The sequence below is a fragment of the Ptiloglossa arizonensis genome, chromosome 4, assembly GCF_051014685.1.
Source record: "Ptiloglossa arizonensis isolate GNS036 chromosome 4, iyPtiAriz1_principal, whole genome shotgun sequence".
NCBI classification, from domain to species: Eukaryota; Metazoa; Arthropoda; class Insecta; order Hymenoptera; family Colletidae; genus Ptiloglossa; species Ptiloglossa arizonensis.
In genome coordinates, this window is record NC_135051.1 from 7,124,559 (window position 1) to 7,139,076 (window position 14,518).

General features: G+C 36.3%; 1 protein-coding gene across 1 annotated transcript in view; it reads left to right on the plus strand.

Annotated features, from left to right (window-relative positions):
- The first annotated feature begins 693 nt into the window (after window positions 1-693).
- Window positions 694-14,518, plus strand: part of LOC143146314 (uncharacterized) — a 28,356-nt gene continuing 14,531 nt past the window's right edge. The window contains exons 1-2 of the mRNA XM_076310478.1: window positions 694-794; window positions 928-1,042. Coding sequence (XP_076166593.1) covers window positions 953-1,042 — 90 coding nt within the window. The 5' untranslated portion in view covers window positions 694-794; window positions 928-952. The remainder of the gene's footprint in view (window positions 795-927; window positions 1,043-14,518) is intronic.

Consider the following 14,518-nt stretch of genomic DNA (forward strand, 5'->3'; position numbering starts at 1 on the left):
ATCTATATGTGTTATAATTTAGGCGTGGTAGGCAAAGTAACATCCCCACTAGCGTCTGATCTACCATGACGTAGTATGTGATAGCAAAGCATGGCTTTGAATCGTGTAATTTTCGCATTGAATGAACCGTGACGTAGGTAAACACACGTACACGTCGGTATTTGTAATTGGTTTCTTCGGAGAAGGTAAGCCAGTATGAAAAACTTTCGGCTCAATCGAAGTTCCCGAATTCTTAGAAGCACTTCTTCCAGGAAAAGACGAACACCTGGGGACAGTCGTAAACATGCTAAGGCGATTCACCGTGAACTTGACGAACACGTTGTCAGTGTCCTCTGAGCCATCGTACCATACGTATCGAAGACTGAGAAATTCATGGTGTCAATTTAATAAAATGAGTACTGTTAGTATAATCAAAATTATATTATTAACTAACTTATTAGCTTAGCCATTAAATACTATTCGTACTTGTTGGTTATGCGCATCGTGCATAAGAAGACTGAGATATTCGTGGTGCCAATTTAACAAAACAAGTACTATTAGTATAATAAAAATGATATACTACGAACTAACTTATTAGCTTAGCCATAAAATACTATTCGTACTTGTTGATTATGCACATCGTACATAATTGCGTGTGCATCTTTTATTTAAAATGGACATTTTTCACGTGTGTCTACAGATACGACAAAGACGAGCAATTCACTGTGAACTTGACAAAGACGTTGTCAGTGTCCTCTGAGCCATCGTACCATACGTATCGAAGACTAAGAAGTCTATGGTGCAAATTTAACAAAGTGAGTACTATTGAATGTATAATAAAAATTATAATATTGTCTAGCTTATTAGTTTATCGATAAAATACTATTTGTACTTACGCACGTCGTTTGTATCATTTATTTAATATGGAATTTTCTCACGTGTCTACAGATACGACAAAGACGAGCAATTCACCATGAACTTGACAAAGGCGTTGTCAGTGTCCTCTGAACCAGCGTGCCTTACACATCGGAGACTAAGAAGTTCCTGGTGCCAATTTAACAAAGTGAGTACTATTAAACGTATATTTAATTTATTAGTTTATCGACAAGATTCCATTCGTCCTTATTGGTTATGTATTTCGTCTATTTACAATGGAATTTTCTCACGTATCTACAGTATCGATAAATACATTTGACAAAATGATTATTATTAAACGTATACCTAATTTATTACCTCATCGACAAGATTCTATTCGTACCTGTTGATTATGCCTTTGGTTTATTTATTATGGAATTTTCTCACGTGTCTACAGTATCGATAAATACATTTGACAAAATGATTATTAATAAACGTATACCTAATTTATTACCTCATCGACAAGATTCTATTCGTACCTATTGATTATGCATTTGGTTTATTTATTATGGAGTTTTCTCACGTGTCTACAACATCGATAAATACATTTGACAAAGTGAGTATTATTAAACGTATACCTAATTTATTACCTCATCGACAAAATTCTATTCGTACTTATTGATTATGCATTTGGTTTGTTTATTATGGAATTTTCTCACGTGTCTATAGTTTCGATAAATACACTTCGTAGTAAAATTAAGGGATTGCTATATTTTGGAGGTTGTTGATAATTAAACCTTTGTAACTTTATGAAAAAATGTCGTACAGTAGTGTATCTAGTGTCGTTTAAAAGAAAAAAGTTTCTTTCTCGTTCGTGGATTAAATTTTTTCAAAGACTCATATTTTTCGAAAATTTCCCCGAAAATTTTCGTAATTCGGACGACTCTATGGAATTCGATCAATTTTTTTCGCAATTCGTTTTGCAATACATCTAAAGGAGGAAGTCTTTCCTTTATAACGAACCATTAAAAGTTGGAGTGCGATTTTTTCTCACCGATTTATCGCACATCGAATGAAAAGTGTGCTGCTGGCATCAGAATAACCCAAGCTACACAGCGAGGAGGTTTGTACGGTTAAACTTGTACCTTGTGTGTATAAATTGTATATTTTTTTTTCTTGCATAAATTTAGCGTGGGTTTGATTTACGCAAAGAATCGTAAATTGATTACGAAAGAGGACAATGTCGCGTATTATTCGCGAACGAATCGCGGTTTTACTTCTACGTTAACGATCGCGAGTTATTTCAATACCAGCTGCACACTTTTCATTCGAAGCGCGATAAGTTAACTATCAAAAAATTGTACAATAATTATTATCGCTAAACGTCTTCGTTACGCACATATAACATACATATATAATAATAAAAAGACGTACAGAGATCGAACCTATCGTTGAAAATTTCTCAACAATAATGAAACATAAAATCCAAAGCGTATCCATGAGATACATTCGGTAAATTTCGGTGTATAAAAATTACGTACGTCGCTTATATTTTTCGAAATTAATTTTGGCTTACTTAGGTAGACTCCACCAAAGTAACCATGTTTGTACATTAATCCAGACTACCGAAGGGTTAATCGTGGTCTCGTCGCGAGACACTTTTCTCAATTAACGCGACGTGTCAAGTCTCGAGCGAAACGTATGAAATTTCAGTAAACATTAAAATTCAGACGAAGCTGTCGTGCGAAATTTTAAAACAGCCCCGCTCACGGTAGGTTAACAAAAACGTCGTGTCTGATTATAGAAGATGACCGGTGGAAATAATTTATCTCGGTTGATCCGTGACGCAGTGTTATTTCATTTGTTCAATGATCGGCGAATGCATTATTCACTGGAGAGGATTAGCACCGTATAGCCTTTCTCTTGAACGATAGACTCTGATCCGGTTCATCTCATAGAATTATCTTGAAGCGTGTGATTTGTTGAAGGATTATGGCTGACCGCGACGATTAATCCCCTTGGACAGATTCGTTCGTAGTAGGTTGCTTAAAGCAGTTCGAAAGGGCCGTACGTATTCAATTTTTCGTCCTTTTTTTTTATTCGATGTAACGACAAAGAAAGGGATTTTATTTTTCGAGAATTTCCACGGTCAGAATTATTTCCCTTTATTCTCAACGAGATCGAGCTTATTTTCTCCCGTTTGAAATCCTTCCGTTTGATTTTTAACGAAAGTGATTTTATTTTTTCCGAAATTTCTACGGTAGTATTCAACATTGTATCGTTCTTTTTCGTAACTTAACTGACTTTATTTTTTTCCAAATTTCTATGGTAATATTTAACATTGTATCGTTCTTTTTCGTAACGAAACTAATTTTATTAATCCAAGTTTCTACGGTAGTATTTAATATTGTATCATTCTTTTTCGTAACGAAACTGATTTTATTTTTTCCAAATTTCTATGGTAATATTTAACATTGTATCGTTCTTTTTCCTAACGAAACTAATTTTATTAATCCAAGTTTCTACGGTAGTATTTAATATTGTATCATTCTTTTTCGTAACGAAACTGATTTTATTTTTTCCAAATTTCTATGGTAATATTTAACATTGTATCGCTCTTTTTCGTAACGAAACTAATTTTATTAATCCAAGTTTCTACGGTAGTATTTAATATTGTATCATTCTTTTTCCAAACGAAACTGATTTTATTTTTTCTAAATTTCTACTTTACGTAGAAACGTTACCAGGTAACATTTAACATTGTATCATTCTTTTTCGTAAGTTAACTGATTTTATTTTTTCCAAATTTCTATGATAATAGTCAACATTGTATCATTCTTTCTCGTAACAAAACTAATTTTATTTCTTCCAAATTTCTATGGTAATATTCAACATTGTATCATTCTTTTTCCTAACGAAACTAATTTTATTAATCCAAGTTTCTACGGTAGTATTTAATATTGTATCATTCTTTTTCCAAACGAAACTGATTTTATTTTTTCTAAATTTCTACTTTATGTAGAAACGTTACCAGGTAACATTTAACATTGTATCATTCTTTTTCGTAAGCTAACTGATTTTATTTTTTCCAAATTTCTATGATAATAGTCAACATTGTATCATTCTTTCTCGTAACAAAACTAATTTTATTTCTTCCAAATTTCTATGGTAATATTCAACATTGTATCATTCTTTTTCCTAACGAAACTGATTTTATTTTTTCCAAGTTTCTACGGTAGTATTCAACATCGTATAATTCCTTCTCGTAACGAAACTGATTTTATTCGATTTGCAACGAGGATGATTTCATTTCCTTTAAATTCCTACGATCGTGTACAGAATCGTTTTATTTTATTCGAAGTACATCACTAGCGGTTATTCCCTCAAAACGAATGACAAATGCACACCGGACCAATGACAGTTTGACAGTGAATCGGTTAGAACGAGAGCTCGAATTCCTGCAATTCCCCGTTATTTGCAGATAGATGGTGTTGATAGCCGAGTTTATAAAAAGTCAGTTTGCTTAATTGCCGGAGCGTGCATAGTGAATAGCTTGTGGGAAGTTCGCTGGCTTCGGAATACTAGATATTGTTTGCACGAGATTTGTTAAGCGAGTGTACGCTGTTCATTGGATTTAAATCGACAACAATTTTCGGTGTGTATTGAATGACCTGCAGCAACAAGACCGATTCCGCCTAGGAGTTTATAAACTCATCGATTAGACCATTTGATTGTAATCGATTTCCAGTTTGAACGACGGGGTAAATGGGTTGACTGATTGTGTCAACAAGGGTGGTTGTATCGGTGGAATGGCCCACTCGTGTAACTGACGTTCACGATATATCGTATAGATATCTTTACAATTAAAGAAAATAATTGATCGTACAGGTTATCAAACGATAAATGTTGTATCAGATTTTTCGTCCATCCAGAAAGAACCGGGTAACATTTCTCTAAAACAATTAATTGGTTCTCTGTTACGAAAAATTGTGCCACAGAAAGGTGTCTCTGTTTATTTTTTATCACGTATATAATTACACGAAAGAAACAGATCTTGCTTGTATTTTACAAATAATCGGACTTCGTTCGTTCTCACGCGCGCGATACGTTCGATTATTCAAATTTGTACAAATCTGGATTTAGCGTCGTTGTCGATTAAACAATTACACGAGTGTCGCTACAAAACAGTTGTTATCTGCGGTTAGTACTTACAGTATCAAAATCCAGTCACCTGTTCGAAGTTACTCACGCCTGTCGTGCTTACTGCACTTAGGAAACTTCATTCTACTAGCTTAAGACCAAGTTTAACGACGATTAACGATCGTACAGCTTCTTCGCGCTTGATATAATAACATCATGATTGTGAAGGAATGTTGGACTTCGAGGTAGGTTAATCAAGTAGAGAAACTTCCTTGGGGAACGACGCGTACATTTGAATAGAATTAACATAGATTAGATTAAATTTTAGCCTCGAATCCTTTGTCTTCCTTAGAAGTCTTTAAGTTTCACTCTCTGCATTCCAGCTGTTAATTTTTACGATTTCCACGTAATGGACGTCTGATCTCGATTCTTTGACTCTCTGAACTTGACTCGCTTACTCTCTTTGACTCTTTGATCCCAGCTCTCTGATTCTCTGCCTTTTTCAGAGTTCAACTCTTTCGAACCTTAATCGTTCTGCACTTTTAAATCTGTTACTTGCACACTCGTGCCGTGCACCCACATTCCGAGTGCAGTCTCAGAATTCTTTCACCCTTTATCATTCTTCCCTCGTAATCGGTTCTCCAGCATAAAGTTTCACTCGATATCGCTCCATTTAAAGTATTATATATGTCATTCACACGATCTACCGCAGACAAATATCTCTTGTATGTACAATATATAGATCAATATTATCCATAGATATATATACACGAATATAAATACTTGACGAGATACTTTGTACGAAAAAAGCAACGAAGTTTCACTCGATCTCGTTCCATTTAAAGTATATGTCATTCACACGATCTACCGCAGACAAATATCTCTTGTATGTACAATATATAGATCAATATTATCCATAGATATATATATACACGAATATAAATACTTGACGAGATACTTTGTACGAAAAAAGCAACGAAGTTTCACTCGATTTCATTCCATTTAATGTATATGTCATTTACACTCGGCCTCACGTTCTACCGTAGACAAATATCTCTTAAATATACAATATATAGATCAATATTATTCATAGGTATATATACACAAATATAAATACTTGACGAGATACTTCGTACGAAAAAAGCAACAAAGTTTCACTCGATTTCATTCCATTTAATGTATATGTCATTTACACTCGGCCTCACGTTCTACCGTAGACAAATATCTCTTAAATATACAATATATAGATCAATATTATTCATAGGTATATATACACAAATATAAATACTTGACGAGATACTTCGTACGAAAAAAGCAACAAAGTTTCACTCGATTTCATTCCATTTAATGTATATGTCATTTACACTCGGCCTCACGTTCTACCGTAAACAAATATCTCTTGAATATATAATATATAGATCAATATTATATCCAAATATAAATACTTGACGAGATACTTCGTACGAAAAAGGAAACGATTCAAGAGAACCTTGTCATACAATAGTGGAATATTTAAACGCGTTAAACGAAAAAAGGAAATAGAAGAACGCTGTCGTTGAGAAATGTTCAGTATCAGTATCTACTCGTTGAGAAATGTTCAGTATCGGTATCCACTCGTTGAGAAATGTTCAGTATCGGTATCCACTCGTTGAGAAATTTTCAGTATGAGTATTCACTCGTTGAGAAAAGATTCGTAAGGAGCATCGATGTTCAATCGCACAGCAGTCTTCGCATCAAAACGCAATAATCGTTCCCCTCTGCATCCGTAATCGTCGATAGCTTAAACAAACCTCTACACCCTGTTAAAAGTTGGAAACGCCAGACCCTGGATTAAATCGAACAATTATTTTTCATCGGTTTACACGCATCCGCTCGTCCGGTTCTAAAACATCGCGAACGGGTTACAAATTTCAACTCGTGTATACGTTTTAATTGCCCGGGGGGTGGTTTCGATTCGTCGTGTTCTGAGTCGCGAGCTACACGTGTTATCAAACGCGAGTACGCGTATAAAAGAAAAGAAGAAAAAATCCCAAGCGATAATTAGCGTAATGCTCGGTCGAAATAAAGAGCCCGGTGTCATGGATACCCATGGAAATTACACTGGCGGTACGTAGGTACACCCGAATGAAATTTAGTTGGGTTACATGTCCGGCGCGATACACAATCGACGGGATAAACGTTCCGTTCGAATAATTTAGGACATAATTAATTGCAATCGACGTCGCAATTGGCCGTCGTTATCACTTTTAAACCGCGTGCAGCGCTCGGCTGCGTGCGAAGTCGTCGTAAATCGATACGGGGGAAAGCCGCGTTGAAAGCGACCGATTTATTTTATTCGTAGCTGCAGATTTACGCCGATTACCAACCGATTCGTGTCAACGGCGATTAATCGATCGACGAAAACCGGTAACAGCCCGGATGAAAGGTATTTGACGCAAGGGCGGCGCGCATTAGCGGGAAGTGTTCGCGCGGTGTATTGGTCGGAAAATATAGAGAGAGAGAGAGAGAAAAAAAAAGGAATTAATAATCGTGTAACGAAGAACTTTGAAAAGTCGAAACGACGGTCGTCACCGTAAATCTCAATGAACATCGAACGTCGAGGGTAATATTTTTCCGTTTTCGTTTTTTCTTTTTCCCCGTTAGAAAGTACACCGACACGTTCGCGCGAAACAATTTTTAATTATGGTACGTATTGTATTAAATGACGGAGAAGAGATTCCCGAGAAATATACGGTTTCCCGGTTCAATGGGTGGAAAATATAAATCGCGACGATCGAACGTATTTAAAATTAAATTACGGAGGGAACCGTGAATACATTTTGTAACGTTTCGTTCACTTTTGCACGGTGAGCGAAATTAGCGTAAGAAAAAAATACGATTTTCTTTCGCGTTGCACCGGCACCGTTCGAAATAACGCGCGTAAAATGAACGAACGAAACCCCATCGGAGTGAAAATAACAACCCGTCGACGAGCAACCGCGGTAAATACATTTTATCTTTCCCCCGATACTTACTTTACCATTGCGCGATAGTGTTGCGGATATTAATAACCGAGAAAATGTAAAATTTTTGAACGAAACGCGCACCGAACGTCGGCCAACGTCCACGTCGAAACCGTGGAAATGAAATAATAAAGGAGAAATAAATATTTCGCTATAACGGATCCGTTGGCCGCTCGCGTATTAATTATCAATGCGGAGCGTGCATTTATTTTAACGGAGACTTGCACGTTCTTTCGATAAAATTACATTCGGTGGCGCTCCCTTCTACCTTCCACCTTCTCCCTTCACCCTTCACCCTTCGTGCTCGTGCCCACGAACTCGACTCAAATTTCGGCACTTGGTGCGTGAATATAGAGTAACCGCGAACCGATGTGGTATCACATTGTGGGAAATATACACGCGCGCTAAATCGCACATTTATGCACAGGTCCGTGAGATCAGCGGCAAACGTGATTAATAAGAGGCACAAAGCGAAATATCCATGGTCGCTTCTATCTTCCGTAATGTAACTAACCGTTGATTTGCTAGGGACGTGGAACGCGGGACCGAAACTACGCGGACCGGGCAAATAATTAGTTTAACGTTAATACATGTCGCGTTGAACGCGTTGCATTCAGTTTTTTCAAGAACCATGCCGTAGATGATACGTTTCCTACCATTTACTGGTTCAAGACATTATAAAATATGTTTCTATAGTTAAATCGCTATGTACCGAGCAAATAATTAGTTTAACGTTGATATATGTCACGTTGAACGCGTTGCATTCATTTTTTTCAAGAACGATGCGTTTCGTATCATTTACTGGTTCGAGACCTTATAAAATATGTTTCTATAGTTAAGTCGTTGCATACCAGAGTTCTGTGTATATAATTGATAATATCAGGTGATTTTTATAGACAGATATTAGACGTTATGCTATATTAACTAGGCGGACCGAGCAAATAATTAGTTTAACGTTGATATATGTCGCGTTGAACGCGTTGCATTTATTTTTTTCAAGAACGATGCATTTCGTACCATTTACTGCTTTCAAGCCTTATAAAATATGTTTCTATTGTTAAGTTGTTAGACATCAGAGTTCTATTTGTATAATTGATCATATAGGGTGATTTTTATAGACAAATATCAAACGTTACGCTTTATTCGTATATACATATGGAAATGAGTAATAATTATAATAACGATAAATGAGAATCAATTTTTGGATACTTAGTGGGTTAATGTATATAGTAATAGAAGTAACTGAGATGTAATACTCAAAGTTACATTTCTGTAAATATTTTAAACGTAATTTCGTTAGTTGTTATTTAATTCCTCCTCTAAATCTATTATCGTCTGTTCTTGCACAGCGTGCTTTTAACATTTCTGCTGTCTTTCTAAAGGACTATGATTCCGCCCTTTTCCTTTTAGAACATAGTAATCGAAGCATTCTTTGCGTCTAGTAATTTCCCCTTTGTCTCATTTTTGCCCTTTTATTTAATTTTCTCAGGTGCATTTTAATCATTACCCTACTTCTACAACAATAGAAGGACTGACCCATTTACAACTTTGCAAAAGTAATCGTATTAGTTTCGTTCCGGGGCTTTTAAAAATTTAGAACGCGCACAGGTAAAGAAAGATTACTTACCTTTATCTTCGCTGAAGCTCGCGAACAAAAATAATATGGTTACTTTTGCGAACTTACAAATTGATTCTTTTCTTTTTACCAAATCGATCCTTTTCCCACCAACGAGAACTAATAGACCGAATCATAGAATTCGAATCAGAACCGGAAGAAAATCTCCAATGGAATTTGAAATTGCAAATATCTCCTAAATTTTCAGCATTCATTTTCACGATATCGTTATCTAATTACGTATCACTTTTAATTATACGCAAATTGCGAGATCCTTTTCCAATCAACGAGAACTAATAGATCGAATCGTAGAATTCGAATCAGAACCGGAAGAAAATCTCCAATGGAATTTGAAATTGCAAATATCTCCTAAATCTTCAGCATTCATTTTCACGATATCGTTATCTAATTACGTATCACTTTTAATGATACGCAAATGGCGAGAATAGTTATCATTTTTTGTCCACTGTTTTCGATACAGTTTTCTTTGAATACACGAATACTCGAGCTTTACCACAACATTCCTCAAATTTCGTACGTATAGTCTTGCCAGAATTAATTAGTCTTCCTCCTCAAGTTTACGTGGCTCCTTGAAGCTGAGCTACGATAATTTGAGGGATAGCTAAGTGTTCTATGAATTGAACGCTATTACTCCTCTTCAGCTCCCTTCAGTATACATTAGAGACGAGAACGATAAACAAAGTGTGTAGAAATTGTTCGAGAAAATAGTACGAAATGACCGAGTTCCAAGAACAACTGCACTCGTTACTTCTTATTAAACGATTCTGAAGTATTATAAATCGATGCAGCGTTTCATTTCACACTCACTGCACACACGTTCGAATATTTAAAGCTATTTACAACCTAACCAAAATTTCACAAACTTTTTCCGATCGTTGATCGATCGATCGTCGTTATTAAAGACAAAATGGTTTGTAAAAAATTTTATCAACGGTACAATGTCGAATTACAATCCACGTAGGCTCGAAAGTAAAAAGTGAATAATTAGAAAACGTCCTCATCGTTCGTAAATCATTTTTCAATGGGAATCCATATTGTTGCAAGTAACGTCGAACGAAATGACACATTTATTTAGCACTGTCAATGAAAGTTTAATCAATATCGTAACGCGGACCACTGTTACCATGTTAACAATTCTTATCAAAGGGACAGGCAATACGAGGCATCTGACAGATGCATCGCAAACCAATATGCATTTCTAACCGCACGCCAATAGTAAGATAGAAACAATTTTCTGCGGTTTTTAATAACGCTCTCTCGGATTCAAACTGTCCCCGGTTTGCCCTCCCACCGTTTCTTCCTGTTTCCATCGAAGCGACATATTTACGTAATTAATTCGTAACTCACGCGGACAAAGATTGAAATATTATACAGTTTTTTGCCATCGGTGCGATTCCTACTGCACGCGACATCGAAATTTATCCGCGACTGAAAATTAAAATATTTACATTTATCTTTAGATTTTCGTGAAAGTGAAATCTCGCTTGAGATATTAATAATTATTCGAGTAACTTTTTCAAGTTTTCCAATATCGTGTTATTTGAAAAATCATTTCGTGTTTACAATTAATTCGTCATTCACACGGACAACGATTGAAATATTATAGTTTTTTGCCATCGGTGCGATTCCTACTGCACGCGACATCGAAATTTATCCGCGACTGAAAATTAAAATATTTACATTTATCTTTAGATTTTCGTGAAAGTGAAATCTCGCTTGAGATATTAATAATTATTCGAGTAACTTTTTCAAGTTTTCCAATATCGTGTTATTTGAAAAATCATTTCGTGTTTACAATTAATTCGTCATTCACACGGACAACGATTGAAATATTATAGTTTTTTGCCATCGGTGCGATTCCTACTGCACGCGACATCGAAATTTATCCGCGACTGAAAATTAAAATATTTACATTTATCTTTAGATTTTCGTGAAAGTGAAATCTCGTTTGAGATATTAATAATTATTCGAGTAACTTTTTCAAGTTTTCCAATATCGTGTTATTTGAAAAATCATTTCGTGTTTACAATTAATTCGTCATTCACACGGACAACGATTGAAATATTATAGTTTTTTTGCCATCGGTGCGATTCCTACTGCACGCGACATCGAAATTTATCCGCGACTGAAAATTAAAATATTTACATTTATCTTTAGATTTTCGTGAAAGTGAAATCTCGCTTGAGATATTAATAATTATTCGAGTAACTTTTTCAAGTTTTCCAATATCGTGTTATTTGAAAAATCATTTCGTGTTCACAATTAATACGAAGAAGGTACGCGGTGGTAAATTCGAGTAAATTATTTACAATCGGTACGAACATAACCGAGGAATCAATTCCTCGAAGGTTTCACCCTGTATAACATTATGTAACGTTGGTTTCAACGACCAATGAAATAAAGTTTCCAATACTCTATGTTGGAATTACGTTTCGTTGTTCAATGTTGTTTCACTATCGTGTTTCAGTTATCGAATATTTTTTCTTTCGTTTGCATTCAAAAAAGTCGAATTATTGTTTTTCAAAATTCATATTCGTTGTCTTGGCGTTTTATCTGAATATATTTTATTCAATATGAACGAATATCATACCATAAGAAAAACACATTCACTGCTTAATGTTACCACGTGTTTTACAAATGTGACGCTGTCACCTGGAAGTATAGTATTTATAATAATTGTACACAACTAACAAATGTACCACCCGCTTCTGGGGATACGTGAACAGTAATGGCTAGCTAAAAGCATATAATCTCATATGTCAGCGTCACATTTATCGGCCAGTGCAATCTCGTACAATCGTAATAACTTAAGGTAAAAGTAGCTTTATCGATTATAGATCAAAACATGTGTTTCTACTTAGGGTATGTCGTCTTGGTCAGCTCATCTTAGCCTTACTATTCCTAACGATGGTAAAATTAGCCATTTTCAAATCTCTAAACTGTTTGTAAAGTGTGTGAAATTAGATCTTGCTATCAAGAAAAGTACGAAAGAAGTACCCTATATTTGTGTTTCAAGTACAGAGTTTAAAGAATGTTTTCAAATATCTCCAAATATGGTTTCTGGACTTGTATTGTTGGACTATAATTTTTCTCAACTTTTAATAATTCTATCTCGAATCCACACTGTCAATTACGTCTCTGTTCTTTTCTACTATAGCTAAAGAGATGTCACCTGGAAGAAATAACAAATTCTATCTAATCGAATATTTTAGTCGGTTGCTTCGAAGCAAAAATTGATGTGTCTCTCACACATGATACTACAATCTTTTTGATTCAAGTGACGTCTTTCCATCTTTATATAATATATTATATAAGAACATATATACAATGATTTACCGGAAAAATCAAAGAACAAGGAATGCAAAATACAATGGGAGACTTATGTAGAACTCGTGTTCACATTTCTTTCATACATGGTACTACAATCCCTTTGATCCAAGTGACGTCTTTCCATTTCCATACACTATATCGTAGAAGATACTCTTACACATGGTACTACGATATGATCCAAGTGAAGTCTTTCCACCTTCATACACTGTATAGTAAAAGATACTCTCACACATGGTACTACCCTGTGATCCAAGTGACGTCTTTCTATCTCCGTACACTATATCGTAAAGGGTACTCTCATACATGATACTACCATCCCTCTAATCCAAGTGACGTCTTTCCATTTCCATACACTATATCGTAGAAGGTACTCTCACACATGGTACTACTCTGTGATCCAAGTAACGTCTTACCACCTTCATACACTATATCGTAAAGGGTACTTTCATACATGGTACTACAATCTCTCTGATCCAAGTGACGTCTTTCCATCTCTATACACTATATGGTAGAAGAACATATACACAATGTCCTTTCAAATATCTCCAAACATACTTTCTGGACTTGCATCGTTGTACCACAATTTTTCTCAACTTTCAACAATCCTATCTCCAATCCGTACTGTCAGTCACGTCTCTCTTTCTCCTCTTCCACAATAGCTAAAAAGATGTCGGTAAGAAATAACAAATCCTATCGAATCGAACGTTCCGCTCGGTGGAAGCGTACGTACATTCGCCGTAAAAATCAGAGAACAAGGAATGCAAAATGCAACGGAGACGGTGCTAGTGTGGAACCAAGACGACGTCGGTATACGGGTCGCCGCCTTTATTTTGATTCTCCGGCGACGTTAGGGGCCTGCCGGGAATATACCGACGTATTATGAAATGTGGCGCGTAGTCTCCGGGGCAAATAAGTTTCCGAGCTCCTGGAATACATCAGGCAACACGTGTCCCGCAAAAAGCCGAGTTTCGCGACTCGACAATAAGTTCATGGAAATATAGTGCGCCGTTGGGAGTCGGGACCGGTATTAAAACTTTTTCATCAGTTAACGTATGGACTCGGACGTAATTCCGTCTGACGTCCACTGTATCGTTCGAACCGGTATTAGTATTTATGCCGGTCCATTACCGCCATATTGCGCCACGAGGTTTCAGGGGGTGTGTGTATGCCTTTTAACGAATCGCGGACAACTTGCTCTTATTTGCTCGTCGTTCTCCCTTATCGTTGACCCACCCTCTCCCTGGACCCTATTGACCATTCCCTTTGAATCATCCGAGATGTTCGTCCCCCTTGTTCTCCACGCACATCTCCGCAGAGTGGTTTCGAGTCACTTGGTTGAACTCGGTCGATGTGTTCTCGTAATCGAGGTTGCTGGAAAAGAAAAAAAGTAGTCTCACCAGTACTTTCACCAGTTGTAACTCGGTGCAGAGTGGACGATGGTGTTGAAAACGACGAGACGGGAGAGGAAGACACGGTTCGTAGTGTCGTTTCATTGATTGGCGAGTACTGTTACGATTTGATGGGCTGGTATACCTCTGGCAAATGTTTTATGAACGCTCGGTGGTTAGATACCCAC